Raw genomic sequence first — 25362 nt, forward strand, 5'->3', positions numbered from 1 at the left:
AAAATAAGTACTAAACATAAGAAGGTACTCATAAATAACTGAGGAAAATACATGTACATAAAAATTATGTTGGGCTAAAATAAATAAACTAAGTACTACTGTAAGAAACAAGTTATTGTTAATTTGATTCAAGCAACCTTATTAATGAACTTTCGGGACTATATTATTTTTTCATTACATATACTAGGGGTTCCTAACATTTTTTACCCCGGGACCCAACTTTTCCACTACAGAGGGAGCCCGGGGCCCACTGGAATAATAACGGAATTAGAAATCTTACCCTGGATTTTAATCATATTCAATAATTATATAGGTTTATTGAACACATACACCTTAGGGTTAGGTCAGGCTGATTAGAAAAATAAGTACTAATCATAAGAAGGCACTCAAAAATAACTGAGGAAAACACATGTACATAAAAATTATGTTGGGCTAAAATAAAAAAACTAATTAATAATGAATATGTTTCTTAACTAAACTGTAAGCAAAATCTTAATGCAATTGAAAATACATCTTTACCACTTTAGTCATAATATTTGCTCTTAAGAAACTTCTCTATGACTTTAGCTCCATTCTTCTTCTGTTTGTATGATATTGTCATTACTGCCACAAGTGGTGGAAAAGTGTATTACAACTAATTACCATACAGACCACAGCTGAGAAACATGCAACAACAATGGGCCCTACTGTAAGAAACAAGTTATTATTGTTAATTTGATTCAAGCAACCTTATTAATGAACTTTCGGGACTATATTATTTTTACATTACATATACCAGGGGTTCCTAACATTTTTGACCCCGGGACCCAACTTTTCCACTACAGAGGGCCCACTGGAATAATAACGGAATTAGAAATCTTAACCGGGATTTTAATCGTATTCAATAATTATTAAAGGTTTATTGAACACATACACCTTAGGCTTAGGTCAGGCTGATTAGAAAAATAAGTACTAATCATAAGAAGGCACTCAAAAATAACTGAGGAAAATACATGTACATGAAAATTATGTTTGGCTAAAATAAATAAAATAAATTAATAATGAATATGTTTCTTAACTAAAATGTCAGTAAAATCTAAGTGCATATGAAAATACATCTTTACCACTTTGGTCATAATTTTTGCGCTTAAGAAATTTCTCTATGACTTTAGCTCCACTCTTCTTCTGTTTGTTTGATATTGTCATTACTGCCACAAGTGGTGGAAAGGTTTATTACAACCGAGAACCGCTGCGGCCCATATGGACCACAGCTGAGAAACAGGTATTTTTTGGCCCAATAACGGGCCCTATGGTTAAGAAACACTGACATATACAATCCATCCCAACCATCCATTTTCTACCGCTTGTCCCTTTCGGGGCCACGGGGGGTGCTGGAGCCTATCTCAGCTGCATTCGGGCGGAAGGCGGGGTACACCCTGGACAAGTCGCCACCTCATCGCAGGGCCAACACAGATAGACAGACAACATTCACAATGTTTGTATTAATAAATACATGTTTAAATGGAAAAGGTTTTGAACCCCCTGTACAATTCCCCATCCCCCACACTTGGACTTATTGTTTTACGCATTTTTTTTATTATTCTTAAGTCACAAAAGTTGGAATTCACTCAGCAACGCAGTCAGACGATTGCACAAGACACCTCGAATGTTTTTGTACTCCATGTATTACAACATGTTCTGGCCGGGCTTGTCGCCAAGAAAGGCAGCAAAAAGACAAGAACGGCGGCATTTTGAGCATTTTAAACAACAATACCGAGCCTTTTCCCTCTATTCTGATCCAGAAAGTCCCTTCCTGAGTCGCACATGGATGGCACAGGAGCAGGAATGCAGTCTCGTGGGAGTGGGTTCCCGGTTTCTCTCGGAGGGGAACTACTACGTCACCATGCCCATATAAGGGCTGAGGACTTCCTCCACGGGCGGCTACACTATTTCAACGCAGCTCTCTGGCTTTTTGTGGACAACCCCACAATAATCGTCGAATGAATGAAAAAACCCTGATCTTTATTTATATTTGTAAAAAAAAACAAAAAAAAAAGCTGTACACGCGGCAAAAAGAAGCGCCCTAATTCATTAGTGTGTCATTATTTCCCCACTTCGTTCACCCAAACACTAAATTAAAGGTAGAATTAAAGTTATAAATACAGGAAAAGTCCGTATTTATGACGAGAGTGTCCGCAGACATGTCTTGCCTACGGGGCTTATTTACAGTCGCTTCTTCCCGGCAGCTGCGTCACAGGAGGGGGCGTGGTCGCGAGGCAGGCTGGCCAATCAGAGCGCGGTGTTGCCCCGGCAGCGCGCGTGTGTCCTCGCCGCTATAAAAGGCATCCAGGAGGCGCGCTGGCACACCTCAACACGCAGCGACGCCGTCACGTCGACACAGGAGTGCTTAAGTTTGTTTCTTCGGACACCTTGTTGGACTTTGAATTTTGTCGGTGTTGGGACACTTTTTTTTTTTTTTATCACGGGAGAAGTTCTTGTTGACACTTGTTTCTATAAATCGCTGGTAAGCCCCCCACCCCGACTTTATGTCCACAAAGATGGAACAGCCTTTTTATCATGATGACTCTTTCCTGTCGGCTTACGGCCACTCAGATGCCGCCATGCACGACTACAAGCTGCTAAAGCAGAATATGAATTTGAACTTGACAGAGCCCTATCGCAGCCTGAAATCGCAGCTGAGGGCCGACACGGACCTGTACCAGGGCGGGCAGCAGCAGCAGCAGGACGTCGGCACGCTGAGGCTCGCGTCCCCGGAGCTGGAGCGGCTCATCATCCAAAACAGTAACGGTGTCATCACCACCCCCACCCCGGGGCAGTACTTCTACAACCGGGGCATCACGGATGAGCAGGAGGGCTTCGCGGAGGGCTTCGTCAAAGCCCTGGACGAGCTGCACAAGATGAATCAGATGCCCCCCGCGAACGTGTCGATCGGAGCCGGTGGGATTACAGCCTGCCCGGCAGCGGCCTCTAGCGTCTTCGGCACTGCACTGCAGCCCGAACCGCCCATCTACACCACGCTGAACGCGTACTGCCCGAGCACCGGGCTCTCGTCCGCCGCCCCCAGCTACCCGACGGCCACCATCAGCTACCTGCCGCCCCACCAGCAGAGCCACCCGCAGACCGCTTTCCAGAGCCCGCACCCGGCGTCCCTCCACCCGCCGCGGCTCGTCGCCCTAAAGGAGGAGCCTCAGACCGTCCCGGACCTCCTGAGCAGCGACGGCTCGCCGCCCATGTCCCCCATCGACCTGGAGACCCAGGAGCGCATCAAGGCGGAGCGCAAGCGGCTGCGGAACCGACTGGCGGCCACCAAGTGCCGGCGGCGCAAGCTGGAGCGCATCGCCCGGCTGGAGGAGAAGGTGAAGGGGCTGAAGAGCGACAACGCGGGCCTGTCCAGCACCGCCTCGGTGCTCCGGGACCAGGTGGCGCAGCTCAAGCAGAGGGTCCTCACCCACGTGAGCAGCGGCTGTCAGCTGATGCTCACGAGCAAGATGGAGGCGTTTTAAAAGACTTTAAAAAGTGACTTTTAGGCGATGACACTGGAGTCGACTACAACTCATGTTGTGCAAAAGACTGCTTGATCGGTACTTCCGGTTGCTGGACAATCCTCAGAGAACCTTTCAACAGTACGAATCAGGGCAAAGAGACACTTAAGAGGCAGACATGGTTATTATTATTGTAAGTCTTCGTATATTTGCCATTGACGACTTCCGCAGCTCCAGCTCCAGCACCCCTTGCAAGAGGGACAAGCGGTAGAATAATGGATGGACATTGTCGTCACATGCTGCATTTATTCTTTGTGTAAATTATTGTTTGTCCCGGTTGATCCAGGCAAACGTGTCCAATGTTTACAATGTCTTTTTTTTTATTGTTATTATTTGTGATGTGTATTTAAGTAAAAAGTATTTCAAAAACATGACAACAATGGATTGTCGTTTCACTCAACACGCACGCTCACAGTAAAATGAAACCGGCGGAGTACAAGCTGGAAATAAATCCCCACTCAGTTATGTTTTTTTTAATACATTCCGAGGTGTTTCTTAAACCACCACCTCGGAAAACACTCCCAAGTACCACCAGAACGAGCAATATAAAAACACAGTAGCGTAGTATGCCCAAGTATTCATTAAAAACAAGGCAGAGGTTTTACTTAACAAGTATATTTAATGTTTTTGGCCACTGTCACGTTGCACATGGTTTGAACAGTGACACTGTGTTTAAATATTTAAAAATACAAAAACTGATCACAAGTGTAGCTATGATTTGACATATACATTCTTTATGAGGGAATTTTTAATGAAGCTGATGCATGACTTAGGACAGGGGTCGGGAACCTTTTTGGCTGAGAGAGCCATGAAAGCCAAATATTTCAAAATGTATTTCCGTGAGAGCCATATAATATTTTTTAACACTGAATACAACTAAATGCGTGCATTTTTAAGTAAGACCAACATTTTTAGAATATAATAAGTCTCTTATTTGTGGCTTGTGCAGCCCTTTGAGACACTTGTAATTTAGGGCTATATAAATAAACATTGATTGATTGATTGATTATTCTTTTTAATAACATTGTTATTCTAAAGCTAACCAATAATAAATAAAATACTTCTTACCATTAATTCGACTTCTTGAACAGGTGTGATAGGAAACGGATGGATGGATTAAAATGCATGAGAATGTTTTATAATTTGAACGTTATTTTTAACACTGTAATTACCAGCGGAATTATTCACTATACTTATCGTGTTAAGCAATGTCAGCTAAGATCTATCTGAGAGCCAGATGCAGTCATCAAAAGAGCCACATCTGGCTCTAGAGCCATAGGTTCCCTAACCCTGCCTTAGCATAACTTACTGTCGAGCCAAGAGGCTGCAATACATACAATACAAATGATGCAATATTTCATTAGGTGTGGGAATCTTTGGGCACTGAATGATTCAATCCGATTAAGAATTGATTCTCAATTCAACACAATTCTCGCAATGTATTATTTGGTATAATAATTATTTTAAAAAACTTACTGAAAAAAAGGTTACAGGTCAGAAAAGCTGCTTCTGTTTGCATAGATGGCCGAAAAACTCCTTTTAAAAAATGGGTTCTACAAAAAAATATATTTGTTATTTTATATATGAAAATTAGGAATCGTTTTAGAATCAGGATGAATAAGAATCGCGATTCAAATGTGAGTTGATTTTTTTTGTGCACCCCTAAGGTTACGACACCTGCCTCACAGCCAGGTGGTTGGGAGTGTGAATCTCAGACGGCCGCGTGGGAAGTCCATATATTATTCTTCAATTTTAGAGAGTATAAATTATGAGTAAATGTTGTTAGCCTATCTGGTAACATTAGCATGCTAACCTTTATGCTAACCTCTTAGCCAATATCTTACTTTTCAACCTAATAATCATGGGTTTTGATACTTGGCACCATCTTTGAAGGATGCTAAGTGTTAGTGTGCTAACAGGGAGACAGCTAGCATACTTTAGAGCAGTGCTTCTCAGGTCGTGGGGCAGGCTGCTGGGGCCTGAGACTCCAGGGACTTCCAGTGTCAGCATCGTTTTTCATTCTCGAATGATATGCAAGCCTTAAGCTAGGCGGCAGCACTGCTCCAATTAATCAACAGGCTCAACCAGGAAATATGACCAAGTATATTGGTTGTCTCCTATAGGTTGTGCAAAAAAAAAAATATATATATACATTAATCAATACATACAGGTGCCGCAACTCGTAGAGTGGTTTGTACGGATAAATAAATTAATATTATCAGGTTCTCAAGTATTTCTATTTAGGCCCCCTAAATAGTACTGAGAAGACCTGGCCTACGGTCCTATTTGTGGTTGACTGGTGGCCAAAATCAGCTGGGATAGGCTCCAGCTCACACGTGAACCTAAGCAGGATCAGTACGGAGATGAACACCATCAACACCAGCGGTGTCGGTGGCACTAAAACGCAGTTGAGAGGAAGTGATGACGACTATTAGGAATGTTGCTGGGGCCCTTGAATGCACCACAGCACTTGGCAGGGTAACGGGGGAGGAGTGGGCGTCCGGATCCTGCAGGAGCATCTGTATGGGTGCTGGGAGACGTGAATGCAGCCAAGGACAACGCTGCTGGTGTGAGTAAGGGCAGGAATATGCATGACAAGAAAGGAGGGAATCCAGTGAATGAGCAAAAAACAAATAGTTTTTTGAGCAGACGGATATATGGGCCCCCACTGACCATATGAATAGTACAGCACCTTGTCATCAGCACAATAACAAAGCAAAATGTTTGAAAACATGAACAAATACACTTCCGACATATTTTACCAATAACTTTGAAATCAACCTTATTCGTCAGCTTGTGGTCGTCTACGAATAATAGTTTAACAATCACAGACTACAACGCAACTTGTTTGTAGACCACAAACATAAATGTGAAGCCGCTTCAAACATACTAGAGTTCCAAGTATCATTATGTAACGATAACCGTTACTAATGATACATACTTGTGTTTCACGAATACTTAGGCCAATTACGCTACTGTATTTTAATGTTGTCATTACGGTGGTACTTAATGAATACTTAGGTCTACTACACTGCTGTATTTTAATGTTGTCATTATGGTGGTACCTAATGAATACTTACGTCTACTACACTACTGTATTTTAATGTTGTCATTATGGTGGTACTTAATGATTAGATAGGTCTACTACACTGCCGTATTTTAATGATGTTATTATGGTGGTACTTAATGAATACTGAGGTCTACTACACTACCATATTTTAATGTTGTCATTACGGCGGTAGTTAATGAAGATTTAGGTCTACTATAGGGACGGCGTGGCGAAGTTGGTAGAGTGGCTGTGCCAGCAATCTGAGTGTTGCTGGTTACTGGGGTTCAATTCCCACCTTCTACCTTCCTAGTCACGTCCGTTGTGTCCTTGGGCAAGACACTTCACCCTTTGCCTCTGAGGGCTGCTGGTTAGCGCCTTGCATGGCAGCTCCCTCCATCAGTGTGTGAATGTGTGTGTGAATGGGTGAATGTGAAAATACTGTCAAAGCGCTTTGAGTACCTTGAAGGTAGAAAAGCGCTATACAAGTATAACCCATTTATCATTTACCCTACTGTATTTAATGGTGTCATTATGGTGGTACTTAATGAATACTTAGGTCTACTACACTATTGTATTTTAATGTTGTCATATGGTGGTACTTATTGAATACTTAGGTCTACTACACTACTGTATTTAATGTTGTCATTGTGGTGGTACTTATTGAATACTTAGGTCTACTACACTACTGTATTCTAATGTTGTCATTATGGTGGTACTTAATGAATACTTAGGTCTACTCCACTACTGTATTTTAATGTTGTCATTATGGTGGTACTTAATGAATACTTAGGTCTACTCCACTACTGTATTTTAATGTTGTCATTATGGTGGTACTTAATGAATACTTAGGTCTCCTACGCTATTGTATTTTAATGTTGTCATAATGGTGGTACTTAATGAAGATTTAGGTCTACTACACTACTGTATTTAATGTTGTCATTATTGTGGTACTTAATGAATACTTAGGTCTACTACACTACTGTATTTTAATGTTGCCATTATAGTGGTATTTAATGAATACTTAGGTCTACTACACTACTGTATTTTAACATTGTCATTATGGTGGTACTTAATGAATACTTGGGTCTACTACACTACTGTATTTTAATGTTGTCATTATGGTGGTACTTAATGAATTCTTAGGTCTACTACACTACTGTATTTTAATGTTGTCATTATGGTGGTACTTAATGAAGATTTAGGTCTACTGTGTATTTAATGTTGTGATTATGGTGGTACTTATTGAATACTTAGGTCTATTACACTACTGTATTCTAATGTTGTCATTATGGTGGTACTTAATGAATACTTAGGTCTACTACGCTACTGTATTTTAATATTGTCATTATGGTGGTACTTAATGAATACTTAGGTCTACTACACTATTGTATTTTAATGTTGTCATATGGTGGTACTTAATGAAGATTTAGGTCTACGACACTACTGTATTTAATGTTGTCATTGTGGTGGTACTTGTTGAATACTTAGGTCTACTACACTACTGTATTCTAATGTTGTCATTATGGTGGTACGTAATGAAGATTTAGGTCTACGACACTACTGTATTTAATGTTGTCATTGTGGTGGTACTTGTTGAATACTTAGTTCTACTACACTACTGTATTCTAATGTTGTCATTATGGTGGTACTTAATGAACACTTAGGTCTACTACAATACTGTATTTCGATGTTGTCATTATGGTGGTACTTAATGAATACGTAGGTCTACTCCACTACTGTATTTTAATGTTGTCATTTTGGTGGTGCTTAATGAATACTTAGGTCTACTACGCTATTGTATTTTAATGTTGTCATAATGGTGGTACTTAAAGAAGATTTAGGTCTACTACACTACTGTATTTAATGTTGTCATTATGGTGGTACTTATTGAATACTTAGGTCTACTACACTACTGTATTATAATATTATCATTATGGTGGTACTTAATGTTTACTTAGGTCTACTACACTACTGTATTTTAATGTTGTCATTATGGTGGTACTTAATGAATACTTAGGTCTACTACACTACTGTATCTAATGCTGTCATTATGGTGGTACTTAATGAATACTTAGGTCTACTACACTACTGTATTTTAATGTTGTCTTTATGGTGGTACTTAATAAATACTTAGGTCTACTACACTACTGTATCTAATGCTGTCATTATGGTGGTACTTAATGAATACTTAGGTCTACTACACTACTGTATCTAATGCTGTCATTATGGTGGTACTTAATGAATACTTAGGTCTACTACACTACTGTATCTAATGCTGTCATTATGGTGGTACTTAATGAATACTTAGGTCTACTACACTACTGTATCTAATGCTGTCATTATGGTGGTACTTAATGAATACTTAGGTCTACTACACTACTGTATTTTAATGTTGTCATTATGCTTGTACTTAATGAATACTTAGGTCTACTACACTATTGTATTTTAATGTTGTCATATGGTGGTACTTAATGAAGATTTAGGTCTACGACACTACTGTATTTAATGTTGTCATTGTGGTGGTACTTGTTGAATACTTAGGTCTACTACACTACTGTATTCTAATGTTGTCATTATGGTGGTACTTAATGAATACTTATGTCTACTACACTACTGTATTTTAATGTTGTCATTATGGTGGTACTTAATGAATACTTAGGTCTACTACACTACTGTATTTTAATGTTGTCATTATAGTGTACTTGATGAATACTTAGGTCTACTACACTACTGTATTTAATGTTGTCATTATGGTGGTACTTAATGAATACTTAGGTCTACTACACTACAGTATTTTAATGTTGTCATTATGGTTGTACTTAATGAATACTTAGGTCTACTACAATATTGTATTTTAATGTTGTCATTATGGTGGTACTTAATGAATACTTAGGTCTACTACACTACTGCATTTTAATGTTGTCTTTATGGTGGTACTTAATGAATACTTAGGTCTACTACACTACTGTATTATAATATTATCATTATGGTGGTACTTAATGTTTACTTAGGTCTACTACACTACTGTATTTTAATGTTGTCATTATGGTGGTACTTAATGAATACTTAGGTCTACTACACTACTGTATCTAATGCTGTCATTATGGTGGTACTTAATGAATACTTAGGTCTACTACACTACTGTATTTTAATGTTGTCTTTATGGTGGTACTTAATAAATACTTAGGTCTACTACACTACTGTATCTAATGCTGTCATTATGGTGGTACTTAATGAATACTTAGGTCTACTACACTACTGTATCTAATGCTGTCATTATGGTGGTACTTAATGAATACTTAGGTCTACTACACTACTGTATCTAATGCTGTCATTATGGTGGTACTTAATGAATACTTAGGTCTACTACACTACTGTATCTAATGCTGTCATTATGGTGGTACCTAATGAATACTTAGGTCTACTACACTACTGAATTCTACTGTTGTCATTATGGTGGTACTTAATGAATACTTATGTCTACTACACTACTGTATTTTAATGTTGTCATTATGGTGGTACTTAATGAATACTTAGGTCTACTACACTACCGTATTTTAATGTTGTCATTATAGTGTACTTGATGAATACTTAGGTCTACTACACTACTGTATTTAATGTTGTCATTATGGTGGTACTTAATGAATACTTAGGTCTACTACACTACAGTATTTTAATGTTGTCATTATGGTTGTACTTAATGAATACTTAGGTCTACTACAATATTGTATTTTAATGTTGTCATTATGGTGGTACTTAATGAATACTTAGGTCTACTACACTACTGCATTTTAATGTTGTCTTTATGGTGGTACTTAATGAATACTTAGGTCTACTACACTACTGCATTATAATGTTGTCATTATGGTGGTACTTAATGAATACTTAGGTATACCACACTACTGTATTTAATGTTGTCATTATGGTGGTACTTAATGAATACTTAGGTCTACTACACTACTGTATTATAATGTTGTCATTATGGTGGTACTTAATGAATACTTAGGTATACTACACTACTGTATTATAATGTTGTCATTATGGTGGTACTTAATGAATACTTAGGTATACTACACTACTGTATTTAATGTTGTCATTATGGTGGTACTTAATGAATACTTAGGTCTACTACACTACTGAATTCTACTGTTGTCATTTTGGTGGTACTTAATGAATACTTAGGTCTACTACACTATTGTATTTTAATGTTGTATTTATGGTGGAACTTAATGAAGATTTAGGTCTACTACACTACTGAGGAATCAAAGGACTCAAAGGACTCCAATGACATCACAGGACTCCAAAAACACAATAAGACTGTAAAGACCCTCTCCATTAAAGAAGAGGATGTACGCCGGCAGTTCTTGAAGCTGAATACGCGGAAGGCCCCCGGGCCGGATGGTGTCTCCCCCTCCACTCTCAGACACTGTGCGGACCAGCTGGCTCCTGTCTTCACTGAATACTTGGGTCTACTACACTACTGTATTTTAATGTTGTCATTATGGTGGTACTTAATGAATACTTAGGTCTACTACACTACTGTATTTAATGTTGTCATTACGGTGGTACTTGGAGAGCGGAGTGGTTTCTACTTGGTGGGGAGAAGTTTGAGGATCATCCTGTCTACTTAGTGATGTTCACACACTGGAAAGTAATTGACGTCAGAAAGTGTGTCGAAACAGCTTTGAGCATAAATCGACCCCAGGGAAACCGGACGTGTGTTTCTGTCCCATAAAGCAATCTGTGGAAGACAAGTAAACAAGCCTCTGACGAGCATGACAGCACACCTGACAAGGAAAACATTAATGTATGCACCTTTAACTTCTTCTTCTTCTTAAGAACGCATTTAAATATTCCCCTTTCCATCAATAACAAAGTCTGCTCTTTTCGTCACGCGTGTGTGGAAACAGCGCGCCCACGCGTGTGCTTCTCTTTTATTTTTCCCGTGTTGGTCAAAGCAAAAAGCGCGCAAAAAAAAACGGACTACACGGGTGACAATTAAGTAGGTCACATTCAAATCTCACTCTCCTCTCCCACTCCGCTCCGTTTGCGCAACACGGCGGGGCTGACGTGATAATAACGCGCACTCGGAATAAAGAAAAAAAAAAAAAAAACAAGCCAATTAAAGCCTCGCCGGCGAACAACCCACACTCGAGCGTGCGTGGGAACATCTGTGATGTGAACAGTGACGTCTGAGGAGCTCTGGGTGGGTTTGCGTTTCCTCTCTGCAGGGTCCTCACCCTCCCACGGACACGAAGGCCCCCTTGACACAGTGGCTTCACATCACAGACGGTATTCCCCCCTAAAGGCTGCAAACATTAAATGTGCTCTTCCGGTTATAACTCCTGATATTGTTGGGGTTATGTAACACATATATTCATAATAATATCATATGTTGTAGGTTGATAGTAATATGAGGAGTGCGTGGCATCTACGCAGCGTGTATTTCAAAAGTGCTGCGGTGTTTGCATTATGGCCGAGAAAAAGAGCCTGTCTGGATTGCTTAGAGATGAAGAGTTTTTGTAAGTGGACATTGCCATCTAGTGGACATTAGTATGAACTGCCGCTTTTTAACCCAAAACCTGCGGGGACGGCACAATGGTACGAAGCAGAATGACATGACTTTCTAAATCAAAATTAATCTATTTAATATTATTCAACTTATTGTGTGAATGCTCCATAACATTCACACATGGCTTTCTACATCAACACTCATCTATTTATTATTACTGTGTGAATGCTACAAAGCATTCACACATATGGTTTTCTACACCAAAATGAATCTATTTATTATTGTGAGAATGCTCCAAAGCATTAACACATGTTTTTTATTATTATTATTGTGTGAATGCTCCATAACATTCACACATATGGTTTCCTACACCAAAATGCATCTATTTATTATTGTGTGAATGCTACAAAGCACCAACCATTTCAACTTATTTAAACCATTCAAGTTTTTTGTTTTAACCATTTTCCAAAAAATTCCCGCTTTTCCCGAAATTCCCAAATGTTTGGGAAATTCCCATTGAAATCAATAGGACATTCTTCAAAGTTACATAACTCCCACATTTTTCATCTGATTCAAACTGTTCCAACTTCAAAATATTCAGCCTGCGTGGGAATTGTGTGCTGTACTTCAACAATTCTAAAAAAAAATTCCAGGATTTCAGTTCAAGTTCAGCATTCACACACAATTTCTTCAGGAATTGTCTCATCTAGTTGTGTGAATGTTTTAATACCATTCCTTAATACCATTTCTCAATAAAAAAAATGTTACTACTTCAACATTTCTCCACTGATTAAAAACATTCCAACACCTACCATTTCAACTCATTTCAGAACATTCAAGTCTTTTAACATTTTCCAAAAAAAATCCCGCTTTTCCCGAAATGTTCCAATTTTTCTGAAATTCCCATTGAAATCAATAGGACATTCTTCAAAGTTCCACAATTCCCACATTTTTCATCCGATTCAAACGGTTCCAAGTTCTAAATATTCAGCCTGTTCAGAAATTGTGTGCTCTACTTCAACAATTCAAAAAAAATTCCCGGATTTCCCATAATTCCGTTTTTTTTTGCATTTTCCCCATTCAAAATGAATTGGCCATTTTTCAAACTTCCACAATTCCCACATTCTTCAACCGATTCCAACCATTCCACCTTCAATACATTCAACACATCCTGGACATTCAAACTACTTTTTTTCCACATTCAACACATTTCCAGGAATTTCCATTTTTTGGTAACCTATTTCCACCCTATTTATGTTCGACTACTCCTTTCAGATTTTTCAACCCATTTCAACCGTTCCCCGTCAAAATACTACTCATATTCAAGACAAAAACCAAGTTGGTTAAGGAACTAGAAAAATTCCCGGTTTTCCCGAAATTCCAGGAATTTCTCAATTAAAAACTGTTACTAATTCAACATTTCTTGACCGATTTAATAATTTCCAACACCAACCAGTTCAGCTCATTCAGGAAATTCATGCTCCTAATCATTTTTTTAAAAAATCCCGCATTTCCAAAATCCCCAAATTTCAAGGAAGTTCCCATTGAAATGAATGGGACAAGTTGCACAATTCCCACATTTATCAAACTATTCAAACCATTCCAATGTCAACACATTCCACTCATCCTGGACATTCAAACTAACACTTTCCCAAGTTCCAAACCAAATTCAAACTCTTCAACATTCAAACCATTCATTTATGTGAAACCTTTTTTTTTTTTTTTTAAATCAAAATGTTATTTAATTTTATACATAGAAATATAAATTCACAATGAATTTCCACCCACCCATTAAAAACTACGTTCACACTTTTTTTTTAATTAATGTAAACCAATTTTTATACTTTTTTAATCAAACTTTTTTCAAATTAACGTATGTTTTGTACTAAAACAAATGTTTGGGAAATAAATTGGGGCCCTGAGCAGAATTTTATTTTGAAGCACCACCCACCCTTTACATTTGTTCAAACTTTTTTTTAATTTTATGAAACATTTATTTGTACACTTATTTTAATCAAACTTAAAATTGAAAATAAATACTTACAGGTGCTAAAAGTTAACGTTGAGCAGGGATTTTTTTCCAAGTCTGCTGCTGCTGGGAAGTTCAAGTCCTTAAAAAGCTTCCTCTGCTCACTCTGTAGAAACACAATGAGATTAAAAAGTGCAACAAATAGTTTCTTAAGCACAAATATAACCGAGTGTCTCACAAGAGAATCAACTCTCAGGTAATTAAAAGTAATGTTTCAATGTTGTTCTTATTAGCATGTACGTTAGCAACAATCACAGTGACGGTCGTTCGTGTAAGCACCATTTGCCACAAAAGGTATTGTTCGTATATTTTTACCGTGATTTGGGGGATAATATTGGGATTTAAGTTCATTTTAAGTGAGAAGTAAGTAGCACTGTACTTTTTGTTCGTGACTTCCGCCTGTATATGAGCTGAACAGGAAGTGATGCAATATGTTAATGTTTTCTGTGACGTCGATAAGGAAGTTGGCAACGGTTGACACAAAACCGGCAAAACGAGTAACACTCCTCCTTGTGCCATCACTTTTGAAGCAGTTGTATTAGAAGTATGCCGGAAATGACTAAAAGACTAATATAGCCGCTGGGGTTTAGCCATGGACATATCTATTGTATTGGTGTAGCCCTGTTTTATGCAGATGTACTTTTATTTTGAAAGCCCGGAGAGGTATGGCTTATTGAACAATTTTTTTTCCCAAAACTTTATTTCAATAACAATATGATACGTATAATTTCAACAATCTAAACATACAAATAAAGATGTCTTTTATACATTTAAAAAAATAATTACATACACATTATTTTCACTTGAAATTTAGCATAAAGAAAGAAAAACACCCAAAAGAAACACGAAATCTGTGAGGGATAACACTAGAAGAATAAAAAAAAACCAAATAAACAGATTTTTCCTGAAAAAAAGGGCATAGTTTTTGTTCATCAGGGAAGCTACAAATGTGTTCGCCATACGTACTTTTGTTAGTCTTAGCACTTCTGCTTTTGTGTTGTCATAATAATGTCTTGCCCTCAAAACACCAGTTGTTTATCAAAGTTGTTAAACATAAAGTGTGTCCCAGCTTTATGATAGTGACACTACACTTTATGATAGTGACTTGGGTTGCAAAATTCCGGGAATATTCAAAGTTGGAAACTTTCCACGGGAATTAACGGGAATTAATGGGAATAAACATTGCTAGATCTTGCAGCATGACTATTAGCTAAAACAACCTGATTTAATGCAAATTCAGTCCTCCATCACATGTGCAGTGCATTCTTCCATCACATGCACAGATAATTCCCAGCATGCTACACACTACAGCAGGGCTATTAAGGTCACAATAGAATTTGAGTTCATCCAGTCAGGTAAATTTTGATGATATTACTATGGTATTTAAGTTTAATAGAGCTTTAATTGCTTGTTACTGTATGACTGTAGATAGTGGGGGCCCCTTAGGGAGATGTTAGGGTGTGTTCCTTCACTTTTGTCTAAAAGCGCCACATTTGGCTCAGGTGTAGCTCAGGGCATACTTAAATGATTTGGCTAGGGCGCCCACGCCGGTGACCTTTGGGGTTGCCACAGCGGCTGATCCAATATGGCCACCACCTGAACACGCTTTTGCCTCTACATTTGAACCAGATGAGCTAAACATCCAAACTTGGTGTCTATTTCATGTTTTTTGATAATTACAATCATGATGGAAAAATCCTCTTTATGATTGGGTGTGTCTGGACACCTAATTAGCATATTACCAAGATGGCGGCTATGTAAAAATTAGGTGTACCTTAACTTTCTATTTTAGGTTTTTTGAGCATCAGAAACATACTGGAATGATCAGATTTATGATCATTTATTTATTAGAGCACTTTAATTTCCATATTAACAACATAGCCATTATCTACCAAAATGTATTGCACATAGATAGAATGTAAAGCTACAGATATATTTCATTGTAACATTAGTAAAAGTAGAGAAAGTCAGTGTTAGTTCCCTCCCCCCTGTAATATAGGTTTCTGTTTCAACAGAAACAGAAACCTAAAAGTAGAGAAAGTCAGTATTCAATGACATTGTCCTTCGAGGACCAGGACTCCTCAAAGCCTTGCACCAACAATGAGGGTCCAGCACACTAACCTGGATGCGCACACTTGGTGCAGCTTTTGTCAAGTAATTGGGGAACAAAAACAACACCCCCCACCCCCCCACCCCCCCACCCCCCAAAAAAAAAAAAAAAATTCATATAAACATTAGAAAGGAATCATGCATGTTGCACCAGGTTTTACTCATAACAATGCCCAAGTTAAGTCCAATGTCTTCAGAATAGCAAAACGCCACTTGGAAATATGCAAATTAGGGGTCTAGACACACCCAAAAATAAAAATGATCATTCCAACACATCTCCTAAAGCAGGGGTGGGCAATTAATTATTACCGGGGGCCGCATGAGCAACCCGAGCACTGCTGGAGGGCCACATCGACAATATTTCAATTAAATTTTGCTCAATATTATTTTTGATACATACCGTAAGATAAATAATAATAATAATAATAATAATTAATAATAATAGTAATACTTCAACATAGTGTGTGTAACAGCATTCCATGACTAATATAAATAAATTAACATTAATAATAAATGACAGTAAAATAAGCACACGTATGACTGAGGAGTCATAGTGTAACTTTGTGTGATGTTTGAGTTGTCCGACTTTTTGTGTGGCCATAAACGCACCAGTGGTTTAGTGCTATGCGTGTTGGTGACAGATGACAAGTTGGTTTTGGCCTGGTTTGTACGGCAGAAAATGACTAGTTTTTCGAGATAGGAGTGTTTTACTCATGTTTTTGGTGTGGTTATGGCTGAATATAAACAGTTTTGCTCAATAAAGTGATCGATATAATTCCTGTCCTCGAAGCATCTCGATAGACGTTACAATAATTGAACGGTGTTCAATTGAACGGTGTTGACGAACACCGTTAGGGCCACTTGTTGTCACTGTCACTCAGAGTTGCATTGCAAAATTACATAGAATAAATGTGTTTATTTTGTTTAGAATTCAGATGGGATTTGATTTGGTGCGCGGCATATATTTGCTGCGCGCAGCAGACGCTTGAGCAGTGCGCAATTGCGCAGGCACGCACCTTAGAGGGAACGTTGCTTTGCAGTCCATGTCTTGTTGGAAACACGCCATTCTTCATCAACTTTTCTCTTTTTAGCGTCTCGGGTGTAAACCGTGCATCACTTGTCACTGCATGTGCACCTTCACTCGCAGGTTACACACGGACACACGCCCATAAATAATACTTTTCAAAATAAAAGCAGCACAGTTGTATTGCGCGCACAACATAGATGTTTTTTCAACTTTATTTTGTAATTAATGATTGCAGCTGTTCACATTCACTCACAATCACACACACGCATACGTCCACACGGAAGTAATACAAATAACGATTTTCAAAACAAAAGCAGCACCGTTGTATTGCACACTCGACATAGATACTTTTTAAAATTTATTTTGTAATTTATAATTGGCCTCACGCGGGCCGGACAGGGACGCACAAAGGGCTGGATGCGGCCCGCGGGCCGCAGAATGCCCAGGTCTGCCCTAAAGGGACATGGGAATTTATTTTTTTTTAGACATGTATCTCGTGCGCACGAGAAAGTATCTCGTGGCCACGAGAAACTTTTTATAAAAAAAATAAATAAATAATAATAATAATATTTTATTTGTATTTTTATTTTTTTATAAAAAGTTTCTCGTGGCCACGAGAAAGCATTGGATGCGTGCTGATGGTTTGGTGTGTGTTAAAATGGCAGTTTATGAGTTAATATGGCTGTATTTCCAATGAGGACTTCCCCCCATGTGTGTTGTGGCAAAATGTGAATGCTTGATTAGTAGGTGTGAGACAAACACTTTATTTTCCTGGTTATTGTAACGCTACGTGTTTGACATTATTTAAAACTTTATCATGCCCGGGAAAGGACAGTTTTCCTCTTCTGTGGCTGTGGGGGGTGGGCGTGGCTTGCGGACCTGCAGCGAAGCGGAGTGTGTCAGTTAGTCCCATGTTGATGTGATCAAACTTCTTTCTTGCTTGGAAGATACACACACAATTGTAACTGTTATTTCTTCCTGCACATAATAAATATGTACAACGTGTTTGGATGTATTCATTTATGTAAAATTGTCATTAAATGTAATATTGCCTGACAAAAAGTGATTCGACGTAATATTTTGATATTTACACATCGCATATTTACACACGCGCATCTGACTAGAATACCCTTATGTGCATTACATATATCAACATCAACTACCTACTGTACTGTTTACTTGTTGAAATACCCTTTTTAGAGCAAATATCTACCCATATAATTTATATATATATATACACAGTATATACACGCACACACACACATATACATGTATACTGTATAGGAAGGAACACACATACATATATACAGTATACATATATACACACAAACACTAAATTTGACATACAAAATAACTACAATTTTTAAGAACAAGTTACAGTAATATATAATATATATATACACTACCGTTCAAAAGTTTGGGGTCACCCAAACAATTTTGTGGAATAGCCTTCATTTCTAAGAACAAGAATAGACTGTCGAGTTTCAGATGAAAGTTCTCTTTTTCTGGCCATTTTGAGCGTTTAATTGACCACACAAATGTGATGCTCCAGAAACTCAATCTGCTCAAAGGAAGGTCAGTTTTGTAGCTTCTGTAACGAGCTAAACTGTTTTCAGATGTGTGAACATGATTGCACAAGGGTTTTCTAATCATCAATTAGCCTTCTGAGCCAATGAGCAAACACATTGTACCATTAGAACACTGGAGTGATAGTTGCTGGAAATGGGCCTCTATACACCTATGTAGATATTGCACCAAAAACTAGACAATTGCAGCTAGAATAGTCATTTCCCACATTAGCAATGTATAGAGTGTATTTCTTTAAAGTTAAGACTAGTTTAAAGTTATCTTCATTGAAAAGTACAGTGCTTTTCCTTCAAAAATGAGGACATTTCAATGTGACCCCAAACTTTTGAACGGTAGAGTATATATATATACATGCTTATACATAATATGTATATATGTATATGTATATATATATATATATATATATATATATATATATATATATATATATATATATATATATATATATATATATATATATATATATATATATATATATATATATATATATATATATATATATATATATATATATATATATATATATATATATACATATAAATTATATGGGTAGATATTTGCTCTAAAAAGGGTATTTCAACAAGTAAACAGTACAGTAGGTAGTTGATGTTGATATATGTAATGCACATAAGGGTATTCTAGTCAGATGCGCGTGTGTAAATATGCGATGTGTAAATATCAAAATATTACGTCGAATCACTTTTTGTCAGGCAATATTACATTTAATGACAATTTTACATAAATGAATACATCCAAACACGTTGTACATATTTATTATGTGCAGGAAGAAATAACAGTTACAATTGTGTGTGTATCTTCCAAGCAAGAAAGAAGTTTGATCACATCAACATGGGACTAACTGACACACTCCGCTTCACTGCAGGTCCGCAAGCCACGCCCACCCCCCACAGCCACAGAAGAGGAAAACTGTCCTTTCCCGGGCATGATAACGTTTTAAATAATGTCAAACACGTAGCGTTACAATAACCAGGAAAATAAAGTGTTTGTCTCACACCTACTAATCAAGCATTCACATTTTGCCCCAACACACATGGGGGGAAGTCCTCATTGGAAATACAGCCATATTAACTCATAAACTGCCATTTTAACACACACCAAACCATCAGCACGCATCCAATGCTTTCTCGTGGCCACGAGAAACTTTTTATAAAAAAATTAAAAAAAATAAAAAAATATTATTTTCATAGTGACATGTCACTATATGATAGTAACAATTCACTTTATGATAGTGACTCTACACCTTACGATAGTGACACTACACTTTATAATAGTGACTACAATTTATAATAGTGACACTACACTTTACGACAGTGACTACACTTTATAATAGTGATGCTACACTTAAAGTTAAAGTACCCATGACTGTCACACACACACTAGGTGTGGCGAAATTATTCTCTGTATTTGACCCATTACCCTTGATCACCCTTGATGCTGAGTGTCAAGCAGGGAGGTAATGGGTCCCATTTGATGATAGGTACACTACACTTTATGATAGTGACTCTACACTTTATGGTAGTGACACTACACTTTATAATAGTGACACTACACTTTGATAGTGACACCATGCCTTATGATAGTGACACTACAATTTATAATAGTGACGCTACACTTTATGATAGTGACTACAATTTATGATAGTGACACTACATTTTATGACAGTGACACTATGCCTTATGATAGTGACACCACATTTTATGATTAGTGACAGTACACTTTATGATAGTGACACTACACTGTATGATAGTGACACTACACTTCATGATAGTGACACATGCCTTGTGATAGTGACACTACACTTTATGATAGTGACACTATGCCTTATGATAGTAAAACCCCATTTTATGATAGTGACACTACACTTTATAATAGTGACACTACACATTATGATAGTGACACTACACTTTATCATAGTGACACAACACTTTATGATAGTGACACCACTTTATAATAGTGACACTACATTTGATAAAAGTGACACTACACTTTATGACAGTGACACTACACCGTATGATAGTGACAATACATTTGATAAAAGTGACACTACACTTTATGACAGTGACACTACACCGTATGATAGTGACACTGCATTTGATAAAAGTGACACTACACTTAATAATAGTGACACTACATCTTGGTCAAATGCAGTTAAAACTACTTTAATGTTGAACATGCTTGGGGTGTGCATCCTAACTTATTTTATTGAAAAAACAATACAATACTTAAGTCATGAAAATCGATTATTTTCTTACAACCCCTATAAATCGGTTAACTTCATGTTTTAATGACACTCTTTGTTGAGACTCTTGAGGACGTGAATTAGTCTAACCTCCATGGATCCAAAATGATGACACTCATAAACTTGACATTCCTTTTTTTTAATTTTCAACACTTTCAATGTTTACAAAAAACTTCAAATCCAATCATGAATACAGAAGGTGTTTCTTTTCATTTGCGTATGTATTCTTTTCAAAGGCTCACCAACGTCACTTTTACTGTTTGTTTGTTTGTTTGTTTAAAACGCACTTGTATTAATTATTTAACTTGTTTATTGTTTTTGTCATGCTCTAGTCTTGTGTTTAAAGCACAGGTGTCAAACTCAAGGCCCGTGGGCCAAATTTGGCCCGCTAAATTATTTTATGTGGCCCACGAAAGCCTGGAAATAATACGCGTTAATAAAATGCTTAATCTTTTCTAACTAAATATATTTGTTCTTTCCCTTTTGACAGTAAAAATCATGTACTGCCTGCAATTGCATATCTTTTAAAATTCAATATTATCAAAATCTAAATATTATATTATCATCTATTCCAAAAATATTTTTAGTTAAAATAAAGATAAATATTGCACTTAAGTATCTGCTTTACTTCTGATTTCCAAACAAAATATAAATCAAATTGTGTACTGTAAAATTGACAATAGATTTTACGGTTAAATTCCGCCGACTGAGTTTTTTACCGTAAAATCAACTTTGGTAATGTTTTTTTCCAAACCCAGTAAGACACTAAAACATAAAAAACAAAACAAAGAAAGCCCCATTAAAACACGATTTTACGGTAAAAAAAACAAACTGTCAGCTCTGTTGCTTGAATTTTACCGCTAAAAACAGTGGTATTGTGTTTCCATTCCATTCCATTTTTTATATGTTGTAAAAAAAAACCCACTGCTTTACTGTAAAATTCTGGTGACTGAGCTGCCAGTTTTTAAAGTAAAATGTCCTGCGACCTCAAAAGGGACAAGCGGTAGAAAATGGATGGATGCATGGTAAATATTTTTTTGCAGTTTATGTAAAAAAATATACTTACTTGGCATCTGTTTGTGTCGAGAGACAATAGAGTTTTGCGCTCAAATGTCAATTCATGTGCAACGCCTGTTGTGACTATATAAGCCAATTCTTGACAGGCATGCTTTGCTGCAGTTCCTGCATACATATTGTATTGTTGGTTGATTCAGTGGGGGTGTGACTGTTCGCTTTCTACGTTCACGCTTCTCCTCCCACTGTCTTACTCTTCTTAAGTCACTCTGATGTACGCCCTCCTTCACTAACTTCCTCCATTTCCCACGTTCAGTTGAAGAAGCTTCCCAGTTTAATGGGTTGATGTCACTGGCCTTTATATCACGCTTACACGCATCTTTAAAACAAAGGACAGGTCTTCCCACAGCCCTTGTTCCAGAGGCCAGTTCTCCGTACAGGATGTCTTTTGGAATGCGAGTGTCATCCATTCGACTTACATGGCCAAGTCATCTCAGACGTCGTTGTGTAAGGAGAGCAAAGATTGTCTTCATTCCTGTTTTCTCAAGGATATCCTTATTCGGGATGCGATCCTGCCATTTGATTCCCAGAATCCGCCTTAGGCACCGAAGATGGAAGGAGTTCAAACGGCTCTCTTAGCGTGCATACGAGGTCCATGTCTCACTGCCATAAAGTAGAGTGCTGAGAACACAGGCTTGATAGAGCTTCATTTTCGTGTTGATGGTTAGCAGTGTGTTCTCCCAAGCACGCTTGGAGAGTCTAGCCATCGTTGTAGAGGCTTTGCCGATGCGGATGTTGAGCTCAGCATCGAGAGAGAGATTGCTGGATATGGTTGAGCCAAGATAGGTGAAGTTCTCAACAACTTGCAGGGTGTGGTTTCCAATGGAGATCCTTGGAATGTTGCGCATATCTTGTCCCATAATGTTGGTCTTCTTGAGGCTTATAGTTAAGCCAAAGTCTTTGCTTGCATCAGAAAAGTTGTTGATCAGCCTCTGTAGTGCTTCCTCTGATGGTGAGGCCAGAGCAGCATAATCTGCGAAGAGCATCTCTCTGATGAGGACTTTACGCACTCTAGTCTTTGCCCGGAGATGTGCGAGGTTGAACAGTTTCCCATCGCTCCTTGTGTGCAGGTAAACACCATCGTCAGATGATTTGAATGCTTCTGACAATGGCAACGAGAAGAAGATTCCGAAGAGTGTAGGAGCAAGCACGCATCCTTGCTTCACTCCATTCTCAATTGGGAATGGGGCTGATGCGGAGCCGTCATACTGGATAGTTCCTTGCATATCTTCATGGAATGATGTTGTCAGCTTCAGCAGCTTTGGTGGGCAGCCTATCTTGTGCAAAAGCTTGAAGAGAGCCTTCCTGCTAACTAAATCGAAGGCCTTTGTAAGGTCGATGAAGGCGATAAACAATGGTTGTCTCTGCTCACGGCATTTCTCTTGTAATTGTTTGATAGAAAATATCATGTCAATGGTCGATCTCCTCGACCTGAATCCACATTGCGATTCTGGATATACACGGGCCGCAAGCAATTGCAGTCTGTTGAGTAACACTCTAGCGAAGGTCTTCCCGACAGTGCTTAGGAGGGATATTCCACGGTAATTGTTGCAGTCGCTGCTATCACCTTTATTTTTGTGCAGTGTGATGATGTTTGAGTCACGCATATCCTGAGGAATTGTTCCTTCATCCCAGCATTGACATAGAAGTTCATGAAGATGGTCTAGAAGAACAGTGTCCTTATTGTTCTTGATGATCTCAGTGGGAATGCCATAGTTCCCTGGAGCTTTGCCACAGGTAAGGGAGTTGACTGCCTTCTTGAGCTCCGCTAAGGTTGGGAGCTTGTCGAGATCATCCATGACAGGTAGGTTCTCGATGTTCTCAATTGTAGTGTCATTGACTGCAATATCCCGGGAGTAGAGTTCCTGGTAGTGCTCAACCCATCTTTCCATCTGGAGCCCACAGTCTGTGATGACTTCTCCAGTGGAGGATTTCAGTGGCACTACCTTCTTGGTAGTTGGTCCGAAAGCTTTCTTCATACCTGTATACATGCCACGAGAATTACCATTATCTTCAGCCGGTTGGATACTCTCGCAGAGGCCGAGCCAGTAGCTGTTTGCACATTGCCTTGCAATGCGTTTGGCATTATTTCTTGTCTTCCTGTGAGCGTCAAGTGTCTTTGCAGATGGATCATTCTTATAACTCATTAGGGCTGTTCTCTTGGCTTTGATGATGGGCTCCATCTCTGCAAGTCTGGGTTCTTCTTTTCTCTCTTACCATAGATGGCCATGGCTGTGCTGTGAACAGCATCGCGGATGTAGTTCCATCGTTCTTCAGCATTACCAGCAGGGCAGTCCTGGAGTGCATTTTCGATGGACTCGGCGAAGCATTCACGTAGGTCGGGGGCATGCATTTTGGCAGTATCTAGGCGTGGGCGAGCTTTCTGCTTTGTACAGTGAATCCGTCTGGACTGAAGACGCACCCTGCTGCCAATCAGTGAATGGTCCGTGTCACAGTCAGCGCTGTGATAGCTGCGGGTGATTTGAACGAAGTTCATTGACGATTTTCTTGTGATGATTAGATCTAGTTGATGTCAACTTTTTGATCTGGGATGCCTCCAGGAAACCCTGTGATGTGGCTTTGTCGAGAAGAATGTGTTGGTAATCCAAAGCTGGTGGTAAGAACAAAGTTCTAGTAGCCTCTGTCCATTCTCGTTTAGTTTTCCTATGCCAAAGTGTCCAATACATTTGGGCCAGGAGTCATGGTGTGATCCCACTCGAGCATTGAAGTCTCCTAGTAAGAATAGGTGCTCAGTGGCAGGAATGTCACTGATGATAGAGTCCAGATGATTGTAGAACTGATCATTTGCCTCTGCAGAGCTGCAAAGAGTAGGAGCATAAATGCTCAGGATGTTTACTGGACCTGAAGCACTTGTCAGGCGAAGAGAAAGTATGCGTTCTGTGCCTCCATTTAGTGGTTCAGTTGAGGAGAGTAAGGAGTTCCTCACTGCAAGTCCGACGCCATACAGACGTTGTTCCTGTGGCTCCCTTCCCTGCCAAAATATGGTGTAGTCTTCTTCTCTGATATAGCCATCTGAGGGGAGTCTCGTCTCCTGCAGGGCAGCAATATTGATGTTGAGCCTCTTGAGCTCGCGGTTGACGATGGCCGTCTTCCGATTGTCGTCAACCCTGGATAGATCTTCCAAGAAGCCAGGACTCATGGTCCTGACGTTC

The 25362-nt window shown here is 38.6% G+C and overlaps 1 protein-coding gene across 2 annotated transcripts; it reads left to right on the top strand.

The window, feature by feature from the left end:
* The first annotated feature begins 2337 nt into the window (after positions 1 to 2337).
* On the top strand, positions 2338 to 3933 carry junbb (JunB proto-oncogene, AP-1 transcription factor subunit b). 2 transcript variants are annotated; one of them, XM_062037104.1, is made up of 2 exons: positions 2347 to 2503; positions 2593 to 3933. In XM_062037104.1, the coding sequence occupies exon 2, from the start codon at positions 2601 to 2603 to the stop codon at positions 3501 to 3503; it is 903 nt and encodes a 300-aa protein (XP_061893088.1). In that variant the 5' UTR covers positions 2347 to 2503; positions 2593 to 2600; the 3' UTR covers positions 3504 to 3933. The 2 variants fall into 2 exon arrangements, with proteins under 2 accessions (XP_061893087.1, XP_061893088.1); XM_062037103.1 differs by having other exon boundaries at positions 2338 to 3932.
* Positions 3934 to 25362: the final 21429 nt, after the last annotated feature.

Source organism: Entelurus aequoreus, linkage group LG25 (assembly GCF_033978785.1).
Source record: "Entelurus aequoreus isolate RoL-2023_Sb linkage group LG25, RoL_Eaeq_v1.1, whole genome shotgun sequence".
Lineage (NCBI taxonomy): Eukaryota > Metazoa > Chordata > Actinopteri > Syngnathiformes > Syngnathidae > Entelurus > Entelurus aequoreus.